This window comes from Toxotes jaculatrix, chromosome 6, assembly GCF_017976425.1.
Source record: "Toxotes jaculatrix isolate fToxJac2 chromosome 6, fToxJac2.pri, whole genome shotgun sequence".
In the NCBI taxonomy this organism is placed as follows: domain Eukaryota; kingdom Metazoa; phylum Chordata; class Actinopteri; family Toxotidae; genus Toxotes; species Toxotes jaculatrix.
In genome coordinates, this window is record NC_054399.1 from 9,680,161 (window position 1) to 9,695,141 (window position 14,981).

The 14,981-nt window shown below is 39.0% G+C and overlaps 1 protein-coding gene across 1 annotated transcript in view; it reads right to left on the bottom strand.

Annotated features, from left to right (window-relative positions):
• agbl4 (AGBL carboxypeptidase 4) overlaps positions 1–14,727 on the bottom strand; it is a 242,999-nt gene extending 228,272 nt beyond the window's left edge. The window contains exons 1-2 of the mRNA XM_041040554.1: positions 14,682–14,727; positions 11,618–11,740 (exon numbers count right to left, since the gene is read on the bottom strand). Coding sequence (XP_040896488.1) covers positions 11,618–11,740; positions 14,682–14,727 — 169 coding nt within the window. The remainder of the gene's footprint in view (positions 1–11,617; positions 11,741–14,681) is intronic.
• Between the last annotated feature and the right edge of the window lie 254 nt (positions 14,728–14,981).

The following is a 14,981-nucleotide window of genomic DNA, read 5'->3' on the forward strand; positions in this document are numbered from 1 at the left end:
GTCACTCCACCTCTCGCTCTCTCTTTATCTTTTGCTTTTGGTGCGTCTTCTGTGTTGGTGGCCACTGAATAAATAGAAGTCTCTTCCAATTTCATGCTATCTTTTAACAAGTTAATTACGTTGAGCCCTACAAAGACTGAGGACAGACAGAGGAGGTGGCGGTACTGGCAGAGGGACAACAGCCCAGGTCGACTCTTTGTTGTTCTGTCTTGTTTTGTGTCCTCTTCTCCCTCACCTCTTTTCTCCTCTCTTCTATATTCTCTTGGTGTAAGCCCCTCCTTCCTTTCCTCTCTTCCTCAGTAGTAATCTTTCTAGCAGCTCCAGTGGTGGAGAAGAGTTTGGAGATAAAAGTGTAGGGAGCTGAGGAGTCCTTGGCAAGCCTAAGGCAAGGAGAAGGTCAACAGGCCTGCTAAGAAGGGCTGTTATCATCTTGGTAACATGTTATCGGAGAGCCTGCAGTAGTGTTTATTTACAGTTATTGCTCCCTCTGGGTGCACACTTCAACGCCTGGGGCTGATTGCTCTGTAATGAGTTCAGGAACACAGGGAGCTGGTTCAAGGAAAGAAGAGAAACAAGGGAGGCAAGAAATCACTGGCCAATAACCAATAGGTCAGCAAGAAAAAAAAATCAAGGATGAACAGAAAACACTGGTCACTGAAAATGCAAGAGAAACAGGCAAGAAAGTGTATTCTTTTAACCAAGACAGTTTTCTTTCCAGCGCCTACATCCTGCCAATTGAGAGCAAACAAATCACCCCAAATTGGACAGCAGTTTCTCAAATGAGGAACAACCCAGTTAATCCAGTATGGCAGTAAATGGCTCTTGACCTGGAGTCGGCTGTATTTGTTCTAAGGAAGGACTGCTGCTCAGACTTAAAACACTTGATTTCCATCTCTAATGTCCAGAATCTCTCTTGTAATTTACTTTGCCAGTGGTGCTTTTCCTGTACTTATTTGGTTGACCAGTCCAGCACTGGCTGTGCTAATCGGATTGGTCCATATTTAATGGGCTAAAAGGTGAAGTGGCAAGAGTGAATCCAGGAGTCAGGAAAGTCAGGAGAGAGGATGTCTATAAATCCCAGGGTGGGTTTTTCAACAGTTAGGAGCAATGCACAGGAAATCTCTCATTGTGAAACAGCTTTTCAATCTAGGGAATTACACTAAGTGCTGCTACTGTCAATGCAATGCCAGCTTTTCAGAAAGAAAAAAAATGAAAAAGCAGGAAAAGGCAGTACTGAATGCCATTCAAAAGGCTTGGAAGAAGATCAAGGAGTTTTTCAGCAATCATAGTGCCAGGCACTGCACCCAACCATCATGCATTTAAGAGAAATTAAGCTATGGCGCAATAAACATATATATATATGGCAAAGTCAAGTACAAATATGAATTATACATTTTTCTAGAATATACCATAAAGGCAAATCCATTCTATGACAGGCTAATCCCTTTTTATACCATCGGATATGGGAGATTAAGAGACATAATTTGGTAATTCAATTTAGACATAATTCAGAGAAGAAGAGCACAGGGAGCTTTTTGGGATGACATTTCTCCATCACTGCAGGAGGTTCAAGATGATGCCAAGTTCATGATCCAGAGATAAATGGAGTGACTTCATTTAGAAATAAAGGACTCCAAATATCTTAGCATCTTTGCATTACGCTGTGCTTACAGTCATGATAAAAAAGGGATAGGACAGTGTCCTCAAGAACTGAAGAACTGCGAGATAATCTCAGAAACCAACAGTTCCGCAATCAGCGAAGCGGAGTTAGCAAACAACTGGTGAGCACTGTGGAGTATTTTTGCAGCCAAAGACCTGATACGTTCCTCTGGAGTTGGTAGAGACCAAAATAGCACAAAAAGGAGAGTGAATATGGGACTTACATTCATCAGGTGACCAGAAACACAACTCCAAATCAATACTAATCTTCAGTGTCTGCTGGATGTGTAAATAAGCATTTCTGTCCTGACACATTTACCATATCAACTTTATAAGGTGATAATATGTATGTTGTGAGTACAACTTATTGCATTGTCACACAGTGGCCAAAAAAATCTATTATTGCAGATTTAAGGTAATGCTCAGTTGGAATAGTAGTTGAATTACCACTAAATGTTTTCATCTGCAAGGGTTTGTATCTTTAAGGGTTTTTCAAGAATTCATTTTTAATGCAACTGCTAATTGTTTAAGATTCAGATTCAAGTCATTCTTGCCTACTGCTGTCAATCACCCTTTCTTATAAAAACTTTTATTATATATATATATATATATATATATATATATATATATATATATAATTTCTTATTTAAAGAAAAATACACACAAAAATACACACAATACTGTTAGATACTGTTTTAGTCCCTCTAAAAACTAGAGCACATTCCAACATGTTCACTATTAAGAGCTGTTTGAAATGTCCATGGGAGAAAACCCTGATAACAGCATTTGCCCCCAAGGAGTGAATTTCAATACTGTTTACTTTGAGCAGTAGACCTACAAGATAGCCGCCTGGCTTCAGACCAAAATGCATTCTATCAAAATTCTGCTCCTGTCAGTATTTCACCCTTCACTGTATAAGCATATTCTGTACATGAATTTGTGTTATCAAACAAACCCTGGCACATCAATGAAGCTCATCTCAGAGAGAGGTTTTCAAAATAAATCAGCAGAATAAACACAGGCAGCTTGAAAAACATGAACTGGTAAAGCATTACAAATCCTCGCCATTTTCCCAAACTGTACAGCCTTGCCTGGGATGAAAAATGAGACGTCTGCTCTGAAACTGTGTTTATGGCGTCAGGAATTGCTTGGAAATGAATTACTGGATGAATCACTGGAGCCTTGTGTACAAGCACCACTTGTGCAACGCAGAAATGTGGTTGCAGTAATTTTCACTTATGATGCATTTGTATCACAATGCTAGAGGCAGGCCCACAGCCAATGAACAGTGATGTTCCAAAGTACATTCAGAAGACAAAATAGCCTAAAGCTGGAATGAGGAAACCAGTTTGCGTCACACTATATCCATCAATACCAATGAAATAACAACAATACCAATTTTTGTCACAAATAGGCTTTTTAAAAAAAAAAATATATATATATATATATATATAATGTCCGGTATCTGAACATTCTTCCCCTCAACCTTTCCAAATCTCAGAGCCACACTGTGTATACAGTTGATAATCAAATCCTTTCATTACTCAAAATTTCCAAAACAGCTTGCTGCTGCTAGCATTTGGTGACATTTTGAGAAGATGAGGTGCTGGCTGGGTCTCCTATGTATAGTTCATATCAGAGCCATCAACAATTAACTTACAAAACACTGAGGGTGTTTGTACTACTTCCTGGCAGAGGAAGCATCTCCGACCAGCGCAACTAAGCCAATGTGTTCACTCAGTGATTAGACGTGACCAAATGCAACAGGCTCGAATGTCAGACAGGATTATCGCACTGTTTCATTTGCTCTGCATTTCATGCAATCCTACTGATATCACAACTCATCTCCTGTGGCAAAACACCCTGTCAAGCCCCCCATGAAGCCATGTGATAAAGGCAGATAGCTGTCATCTCTAGTTATTATGGTTCCCAGATTGACCATCTTTTGAGTGTTTGTTCTGTGCAAACATGCAAATTAAGTTAGAAAATAAATAATAAACATGTTGCTAAGGAAATTAATTAAGCCTGCAATTACAGAGTTTTTGAGGACACTGCATACACGCCTCTCAAGCTTCCCTTTTTTGCCTGGCAACACCTTTCGGAAGATTCCCTCAGGGTCAAGCCAATATAAGACACCCCAACTCACATGACATGATATGGCATGAAAAGGGAGATAAAACTGACGAAATATGCCTGAAGAAAGCCAGAGATAGAAGATGATGATAATAAAAAACACAATAATAATAAAGAGTAATCTCTTATGGATACAAATGGCCAATAAATAGCATAAATCAAAAGCAATGGTCTTGCCAACAGTCCCCAGACAACTCAAATTTATCTCCATACTCTGCTCCTGACTTACAAGAAAGAGAGAGGAGAGAAAAACGCTAAAAGGGAAAACTGGAGAGGCCATTTAGTGATTTGAGCAGTGAAGCTTCTCCGCTGCCAAGGACATGTAAGAGAGACAGAGAGACTGGGAGTGCCTCTCAATACATCAGATGTCAGGAGTGCTCCCTCCCACTCAGACGAATGGATCTTCTTTTGGAAAGCCCATAAGAGCTCGAGCAATCTAAGGTCGGTGAGCTATACAAAAAATACAGTAAAAGTCCAAAATTTAACCATTAAAAGGCCACATGACTGCACAATGCATTAACATCTTCATGTGTGGGGAGATGAGTGTCATAAAATTTGCGAATTGTGTTCATTAAAAGAAAAAATGACAATGACAAAACATGTCTTTTCATCCTTGGGTCGCCTCTCCTTCTAGGTTGTTTCATCAGGGAGGGAGGTGTGCGAGGCAGAGAGTAGTATACTGCGGCAAGCTCAGGCCTCTCCAAGCCACTCATTCTTAGCATCTGGCTTGATTGTAAAAACGTTTCCCTCTTCTTTAATCAATGGAAACTCAACTATCCTGATTCATGGAGCACTCTGGAGTATATAAATATCTTCTGACAAGCTTGACTGCGCTCTCCCCCAACCATCACCAGACCACCAGCCACCCACCCACCCACCTCAGTGTTCATAATATTCTTTTGCTCTGTACTTCCTTATTTCTTTTCCTCTTGTCAACCATCTCTTGCTCGATCGCAATTTCTATCTTTCTGTCTTTGCCCTGTAAATTTAGCTTTGGCTATGAAGCTAATCAGTCATTCTTTAGAAGGTTTGTGCAACTGGAACATGACCATTTCTGGGAAAAGATAAGGCTGGACATATTAAATACACTATTCAGTGCAAGCGGAAAAGAAAAAGAAAATTAAAGTAAAAGGGGAAAAACAATAAAACCTCCATCAACAGTGGAACAGTGGAAATATTTTCTTCTACATTTATCCTCATTACTTATCTCTTGACAGCCTTTTTTTTGTTTATTTTTTCCTTATCTCAACAATAGAGAAAATATTTTCTCATCAATTATCATTACTGAGGGGTGATTTAAAATCTTCAGAGCAAATCCATGAAGTGCTTGAGCGATTCCATAAAATGTATAATATCAGAGGTGGAAACCTTAGAGTGTCAGAGGATAAACACAGGTATTGCCCTACTTTTGACTTAGACTGTAACGATTATCTGGCCAGTGGCGAGCATTTACTCTTCTAACTTACTAGTTCACAAGTTCACTGAGTAGTTCTTATGATGACACAAGTAGGTTAAATTAGATATTCATAAGCTATGAATTTGTGAACACTGTTCACCCAGATCTATCAACAGATGCTTTGTATCTTCACTGGTGAAGCTCTCCCCAGCCTTTACTGCAGCCTCCTTCAACTTTCAGGGTCTCTGAGCCTGTAGTCTGGTGTTCAGCAAGTGGAATGCACTTTCAGCTGGACTGAGATCAAGTGACTGACTCGGCCAGTCAAGGATATTTCATGTCTTTGCACTGAAAAGCTCTTTGGTTGCTTTGGCCGTATGTTTAGGATTTAGGTCCTGCTGAATGATGAAATGTCGTACAATGAGTTTTGATGCATTCTGCTGAATCTGAGGACACAGAAGGCTCCTGTAGACCTCTACATTCTTACTCCCACCATCGATTAAACTATCAATAAATTTCAGTGTGCCAGTTCCATTAGCAGCCACACATGCCCAACACACGACAGAACCACCAGTGTGCTTGGCAGATAAGGTGGTACATTTTGCGTCATGAGCTGTTCTGTTTTTATCATCGCACCTTCTTTCCATCATTTGGATAGAGGTTTGTTTTTGTTTCACCAGTCCATAAAACTTTGATCCAGAACTCTTTTGGTTTATTTTTGCATATTTTGGTGAACTGTACCCTGGCTTTTTTGTTCTCAAGGATTAGCAGTGGTTTGCATCTTGTAGTGAATCCTCTGAGGCTATGGTCAGGAAGTCTTCTCTTGATCATCAACAAGGAAACATGTATACCTACGTCCTGGAGAACATTCTTTAGTTTCTGTGCAGTCATAAAGGGGTATCTTTCACCATGCAAATGTTTTTCCAACTGCCAGTTCATTTACCATTTTCAAGTTTTCTGGTGTGTACCTCCTTTTTGGAATGTACCCCACTGTTGATTTTGTCAAACCAACTACCTTTGATATCTATCTGATAGATTTTCTTGAGACTCTATTACACTCGCAAACTCCCCTCTTTACTCCTCATATTGACAGACAACTCCACTTCAATCAGAATGTCAACTCTCCACTCTCAATTAAGCCTGAGACGTGTGATCTCTATTTTGCATAAACTAACGTTGCAACAAGACACAGCTGCCCAAGAAACATTTAGTAGCCACATGTCCAGTTATTCTCTTGCTCTTGCAATTTCTTTTATATTTCACAAATAGTTCTTTCTAACTGTTCAAATATTGGATTGGATTTTTCTCCATGCTTCTTTAATGCCTGATTTTCTCATGTTAACAAGAAAGAAAAGGAAGGTTAATAACTCAAAATACAAAACAAACATACTTGAGCCTCAGTCTCTCAAGGTCTTGACTATTTGGATCCTAAGTGACAGAAATAGCTGGAGGTGCATATCTGTTCTCCAGACTGCCATATAAGTTGGGTTGTATTGAGTGAATTGATTATAAAGCCAGATGAGTCTATGAGTTGTGCTTATCAATGGACCCCATTAAACACTTGTCACCCCTGGGGAATTTCTTTGACCATGCAAGTCATTGTCAGCAGAGAGCAGTCTGACTAATCAATGAGTGCTTAATTACATCTGGTGCACGGTCCAGAGGTGCAGTAAAACAATATGTACGCACTGTCAGTGTCATCCTTTTGTAGAGACAGATGGCACTTTAGTCAGCGACATTGTGAGGATGCATTCACAAAAGAATTTGGGACTTAGCTGAAAATGTCAACAGTTAGGGTGTGTGACGAAACAAATGTGACAAGACAAGATAAGAATGTCATTTGGATTTCACTCTAAAAAACAATTAGGCTTCTCTTATCACTTTCATGAATCTCTGCCTATTGACACAACATACAACAATAGGCCAAGACTGAATGTTTACAGATTAACAAAATCTTCTCTTCTCTGCTGTGATTTTTCATTGTCCTAAGTAGCATAAAAATGATCTCAATAAGTAAAAAAAATGTGCCTACTACTCTTTATACAGCCAACTAAAGCAATCAGTAAGGTTTACAATGATGTCTTACGGAAACAGACATAATGTTGAAGTCCTAAGGTACAACAAACACAGTATAGATGAGGTCTTCAACATAGTGTATGTTATTTTTAAGCATAGTGTTGAAAAAGGCTTTTAATGGCTGAAAATGACTCTGTGTCAGAGGACCTGTTGGCTGAGACACCTACTGTATGTAAATCTGTAGGCCATCACTGACTTGATCAGCACAGGTCTGACAACAAAGTGAATTAAGCCTCATCTAAATGTAAATTAGGTTTTATACCTTTGGCAAACAGCTTACATAACCAGTGTCTATTTTAATAAACCAATTAGATTTTATTCTGTGCTATACTAACACAACAAAATAAAATCTGTGCTTTATGAAAATATACATGGGATGCAGATAGCTGTCGACCAAAGGAAGGAAAAAGAGCTAGGCACAAAACCCCACTGAGTTATAGGTCTGCATAAATTTCAAATGAAAATGTCTTCTTGAAATACTGCATTTTGGATATTCAATCTGGCTTAAGAGGAGTAAAACAGACATAGGCTGTAATGAAAGACCATTTCAGTTGTCCTGAAAAATATACATGGCTGTGCAGCATGCAATACATGTGGCTCGGCTTACATACTAGTCTCCCAATTTCCTTGCTGTCATTGGTATCACAGATATCAGACTGAATGTATGAAAAGCAGCAGCTCATCTTATAAGCTTTACTGATACTTTGGGTATGCGCATTGTCTTATCAAGTGTATATGGGCACTAAATCTACCATAAACACAATATGACAGGCTCCTGGTTGAACCTAGAAATCTTATGTTGTTTAAAATCCACAACCTATAATAAGACCTAATAATGTGTGAACAGACGTTGTTCTCTTCTGCATTTTAAGTGTGGCTGTTGTCTCTGGTACAATATACTGTACACCAGGTTCAATGGAATTTATCAGAGGACTGTTTTGAAATTTTAAGCCATCCAGAATATTTGCCTCACAATGCAAAGTAACTCAGCAACAGTATTTAAGGGAAATCAATAATGAATAAAAAACATAAGTGAGATTTTTCTTTGTTAAAAAAATCCTGTTATTCTCATGCCATCATTACTTATGCCACAGGCAAATAAGTAGGGTTTTTAAATTTTTACCTAAGGTATCATTAGATCCTCATAAATCTTATGTAGATTATGTTGTTTAATGAAGCTACCACACATTTACATGAAACATGTGGGGTTGTTAAGATCCCAATGTATTCTCCAGGAAATTTCAGCTTTTTATTTATTAAATATCAATTAAGCATATAGCAAAACAACAAAATACTAACAATAACAAAACACTTTAACACACAGAATACAGAATTTCCTTTAAGGATGCCACTGGTGTTATGTATGCTTTACAGAAAATATGTATTTAATCATATTGAGGCATTTAAGATGTTGATTGAAAATAATAATTGAGTAGTTTCAGTCATTGTACACACTTTTTAATACTATTTTCTTCTGTAAAACTTGCAATCACCTAAACCACAGAAAACCACAGACTTCTTACAACCACTTTTAAAGTTCATAGAGTGCATTTGTGTGGGTATGCACAGAAAAAATATATTTGTCAAACATAACTTCAAGAAAAAAGTAACTTAAATGTCCAGGTTTGCAATAATAACAAAACTATCAGAGGATCATAACTGCTCCATACAAGTTAACCGGCATATGGACAGAGTGTAACATGAAAAAAACTATTATAAACCAAAATCAAGGCTCACTTTAAAATAAGGCCGACAAAATCAGTGATACTTAAATGAAACAGCAACAAGGCATTAATTTGACTTTAGCTGGCAAACATCAATTTATCCCCCCATTCTAACTTTAGTAATGCAGTTACTGGAAAGAGATTAATATCAATTCCATAAATCATTCAGGAGATGCATCCGGAGCCAGAGACACTGGTATGTTAGCTGATCTCAGTGTGGGAGCTCAGTACCCATTAATCAATGTCTGAGCTCCTCTGGCCATGTCATCTGGAAAAAAGGCAAATATATAAAAAAATGGCCATCACCGCACTGATATCAGCACGATACTCCTTAAGTAACATGATTAGATATTTACTCTCCTGTGCTATATTTATGCACTCACCTTCATGTCTCTTCTCTTCTGTATATAAAACTGTGGATAAGGTTCCCTATTTCTTTATTTATCATTTTATATTTCCTCTTGTGATATAATTATTAATAGGCCTAGGACACGAGACAACTGAGAAAACGTATTCGCATGTGATCGGCTGACCTCCAACTCTGAAAATCAGGGGTATCAGAGACAACATGACAGTAAAAATAAACTTGGGAGAAAAACACTGTCAATGACACCAAGGCCAGGCATCAAAAAAGTAAACAGGGTGAAGTTAAGGCTCATCTCTGTCTGCGGAAACGAAAATGGGCTTGTCTGTGGAAATATGAAATCTGAGTGCCATCTGAACCTAATCTCCACACAGAGATTCAGTCCCAGAGAGACTCGCTGATTCACTGATTTACTCTGCCTACTTGTGTGCTTGAGTGTGTGCCTGTGAGGGTGTAACCAACTGACCTTGTCAGTGGTGAGAAAGTACTTTATTTTCATTGTCGCACCATTCAGCTATCAGAAAAAGTGGCAAACAAAGGCCATTAACAAAGGACTCTAGAGCATATTAACTTAATCTTACTATATGCCAAGCTCCAACAAAAGAGACGGACAAGGTAGCAGGTCAATCACCCTTTCAAGTGTACTTAATGTATTTCTCTTTTTAGCCGGCTTCTATTTAGCAGACCACCAGCCAACTAACGTGGCTCTAATGATGGCTGGTAATCTCTCAAGTGATAATATACATCCTCTCTGTTCAAAGACATTTCTCTGTAATATCGAAAATATATAGAGCCATATCATGTCAATAAAAAGACAATGGCTATGTTAAATGTGTATTAAAACGTACAGTGTACTGTATAATGCCCAGAGAATGTAACTGTATATATTCATATATAGACAATGACTAAAGAAACACCATCAGTGTCACCTGTACATGATACAGCCATGCATACCAATTTCTGTACACATAAACACAAAGTATCTATGTGAAATATACATGTGAGCACACAATATAGCAATTATACAAAAAAGATTGTCTCAGAAGCTTAATTATTTGTTCATCAGATTTGTTTAGGCCATAGCACAGTGACAGTATAGGTACAAAATCGCTGCAAGTAAAACAGCACCTGTTTTAAAGTTCCTGTGCTGACTTCTAGTAATACCTAGTAAAGATTTTAAGAGTCAAGCACTTGTCCATAAATCTTTATATGAACTTGTCCCAGACAATACCGTTGCTAAGATATGTCATCTCCCTGACAGAGATCTCAGATCCACAGACTCACAGGTTGCACCACCAGAAACAGAGTCTCATATATTTATCTAAACCCTGGAATAGTCTAATAGTCTAATAACCACCAGTTCACCAGTATTATTTTAATACATAAAACTCTGATCTGAATTTCTTCTATTAAACAGTGATATGAAATATATTTAAAGCCATTACTGTTATTATTATTAGTAGTAGCAGCGCTAGTGGTGGTAGTGTCATTAGTTGAGGTTAAAATGTTAATGGAGTTGGAGGTCCTGATGGCTACTGAAAGTAGGAGAGAGGATGTCAGCTCTAGTTTGAATAGATAGCCAGAGCAATTTATGCACTGCTGTCAAATTTACTTGATCGATTTGTGATGAGAATTCTAACTACAGTATTTTAAACAAGCTGGAGAGGTGTGTCTTTTTTTTATTGATGGAAAGTTTAGGCCAGAGAAGGTAGCATTAAAGTAATGCAGTTTGGATGAAACAATACAGTGTGTCAGAGTTTCTAAAATCAGCTACCAATAAGATGGGATGGATTTTAGTGGTGAGACTTTGAAATATGACATGAAAAGCAGAGAAAGCAGACGCTATCAATAGTATAGTAATCAAGATCAAGGGTAATGAGTATAATGAGTATATAATGCTGTTGACCATTCAAAACTTTCCCAGAATAACTGAATAACAGTTTTTGAGGACATTTTGGCCCATATTGCCATTTTTCAAGTTTTGCAACATGCATTTGTTATTAGGTTACCTAACAACAAATGCATGTTGAAAAACTAAATCCTTTAACCGTTAAAGGATTTGTCCCTCAGACTGAGGGAAGATGGATACAAAATCCTGCACTGGAGCCTGTAATTTTTACAGGCTGACACTGACCACAATACTGACCTCTCAACACAAAATAAAGATATCTCCACAATGATAAGAGCAGCATTAAAAAAAACAGTGTCATAGTTTATCACTTTTTTTTTTTTTTTTTTACAGTTATGGTGTTTGTCAGTACTACTCACCACTCTCAAAGCAAGCATCAAAAACCAGATGTCCTTTTCGCGGAGCTCCTGAGTATCCGGGTGGGCTCACCATCAGCTTGTTTACATTCCCCACCAAGGCATCCTCTCCTCCAGTTTCACTGCCTGAAGAACAAGTGCAATATGCAGATAAAAAGTCAAGTCTCGATTTATTAAAAGGTGGAGGGTTTTTCTAACTTAATTCTTGAGGGTGTAGCCCTTAGCTTGCAGATAATGCATAAATATTCCTCATACAAAATAACAGCCCTTGACTGAGTAAAAGCATATTATTTCTTTGTTTGCAGCACAAATGACACTTGCACTTAAGCATACAGTGGGTACGGAAAGTATTCAGACCCCCTTAAATTTTTCACTTTGTTATATTGCAGCCATTTGCTAAAATCATTTAAGTTAATTTTTTTTCCCCTCATTAATGTACACACAGCACCCCATATTGACAGAGAAACACAAAATTGTTAAAATTTTTGCAGATTAAAAAAGAAAAACTGAAATATCACACGGCCATAAGTATTCAGACCCTTTGCTCAGTATTTAGTGGAAGCTCCCTTTTGAGCTAATACTGCCATGAGTCTTTTTGGGAATGATGCAACAAGTTGTTCACACCTGGATTTGGGGATTCTCTGCCATTCCTCCTTACAAATCCTCTCCAGTTCTGTCAAGTTGGATGGTGAACGTTGGTGGACAGCCATTTTCAGGTCTCTACAGAAATGCTCAATTGGGTTTAAGTCAGGGCTCTGGCTGGGCCATTCAAGAACAGTCATGGAGTTGTCCTGAAGCCACTCCTTCGTTATTTTAGCTGTGTGCTTAGGGTCATTGTCTTGTTGGAAGGTGAACCTTCAGCCCAGTCTGAGGTCCTGAGCACTCTGGAGAAGGTTTTCGTCCAGGATATCCCTGTACTTGGCCACATTCATCTTTCCTTCAATTGCAACCAGCCGTCCTGTCCCTGCAGCTGAAAAACACCCCCACAGCATGATGCTGCCACCACCATGCTTCACTGTTTGGACTGTATTGGACAGGTGATGAGCAGTGCCTGGTTTTCTCCACACATACCGCTTAGTATCAAGGCCAAAAAGTTCTATCGTGGTCTCATCAAACCAGAGAATCTTATTTCTCACCATCTTGGAGTCCTTCAGGTGTTTTTTTAGCAAACTCCATGCAGGCTTTCATGTGTCTTGCACTGAGGAGAGGCTTCCGTCTGGCCACTCTGCCATAAAGCCCCAACTGGTGGAGGGCTGCAGTGATGGTTGACTTTCCCATCTCCCAACTGCATCTCTGGAGCTCAGCCACAGTGATCTTTCGGTTCTTCTTTACCTCTCTCACCAAGGTGCTTCTCCCCTGATTGCTCAGTTTGGCTGGACGGTCAGCTCTAGGAAGGGTTCTGGTCGTCCCAAACGTCTTCCATTTAAGGATTATGGAGGCCACTGTGCTCTTAGGAATCTTAAGTGCAGCAGAAATTTTTTTGTAACCTTGGCCAGATCTGTGCTTTGCCACAATTCTGTCTCTGAGCTCTTCAGGCAGTTCCTTTGACCTCATGATTCTCATTTGCTCTGACATGCACTGTGAGCTGTAAGGTCTTATATAGACAGGTGTGTGGCCTTCCTAATCAAGTCCAATCAGTATAATCAAACACAGCTGGACTCCAGTGAAGGTGTAGAACCATCTCAAGGATGACCAGAAGAAATGGACAGCACCCTACTTAAATATATGAGGGTCATAGCAAAGGGTCTGAATACATATGGCCGTGTGATATTTCAGTTTTTCTTTTTTAATAAATCTGCAAAAATTTCAACAATTTCGTGTTTCTGTCAATATGGGGTGCTGTGTGTACATTATAATATAACAAAGAGGGAAAAATTTAAGGGGGTCTGAATACTTTCCGTACCCACTGCACTGTTTCTAAGTTCCACAATGCCGCTTAAGTGTGTGACTTTGTTTGAGAAAGGTTTAAAGTGATTTCTCTTAATTTTAACAGTTTGAATGTAATACAAATGGCCACTATTTACATTAGACACATTTAAAAAACAAATTTAGGTCAGTTAAATATGTCTTTTAGCACCTGATATCCACACTCAATGTTAGCTTGTGGCATTAGAAGAAACAGTCATAAAAAAAAATCTTCAAACTGAATAAAAAATAAATTGCATCGCTGCAGAGTATCGGCACACTTTAACTTGCAGCTCTGCGTGTATGCATATTATCAATGTTCACATACATTAAACAATTTCAGAAATTATTGAGGAATAACTACCGTAGACAGACTTTATAGAGTTAAAAGAGCTTGGATTATAGTCTCTACCAAATGTGTAGAGCCTGTGCTTCAGCATTTGAAACACAGGCTGTTTTACTCTGTTTACAAACACAATGAACATTATAAACTTGTGCCACAACAGAGAACATATATCACAGCCATAAAAAGATCTCGATGTATTAACTTCGTCCTCGTATTTAAAGACCTGTCAGTTATTTTATGGTTCATATCTCTCGTGTTTCTTGCAAGGGCGCTTAACGTCTGTTGTGGCATTTGTTCACGGATCGTGGCTTTAATTTGGGAGCGCAACGGACAAAAACTAATTTTCGGTAAGCAAGCGCAAACTCATGGTACCGACAGCTAGATAATTAGCTACACAGCAGTTCACTGGGAGAGCTATTCGTGACTAATCCAGGTAACACAGCTAGCTAGCAAATACTCATAGCCACTTCACCTGCACTACCTACTGCTCGCCCTTACGATTAAGTGCTTGACGTTAACATGCCAGCAGTTACCTAAAGTCCTTCCGTGAGGTACAATGCCCGTATACGGTTAGTTATATGGTTGGCTAACATCTGTAGCAGCAAAGCTAGCTCACAAGGAGCTGGTGACATGACTCTTGTTTACATCCTTGTACCTGCTAGCTAGAAGGTTAGCTCACTTCACGTTACCGTCAATACAGACAAGCAGCAAGCCCGAAACATGCATATATTAGTTGTCAGGTAACAGGGTGCCATGCGCTTCCTTTTGCTTGTATAGCAATGAAGAGGAAGCCAGGTAAGGCTTATTTTTACACACCAGTCTCGACGTCTCTAACAGTGCTTTCCTCCATCTTCCTCTCCATTCTGCTACAGAGCAGCCGACGCTCTCTGTGTGTTGCCCCGGCAACAGAGCAGGAGGAAGAGGGAGAGGCGCTGTCATCCCCATCAGTGCATCCCTGCAGACGTAGCCTACAAGACACCAGTCTATATATGTACTGCATATACAGAAGGTAAGCTGATCCGATTTTTAGTTGTAGTTCAGAGTTAAATGCACTAAAATAGCACAATAATAACAGACGCTTATACTTTGATTTCTGCTGCTTAGAACGAAGTGCAC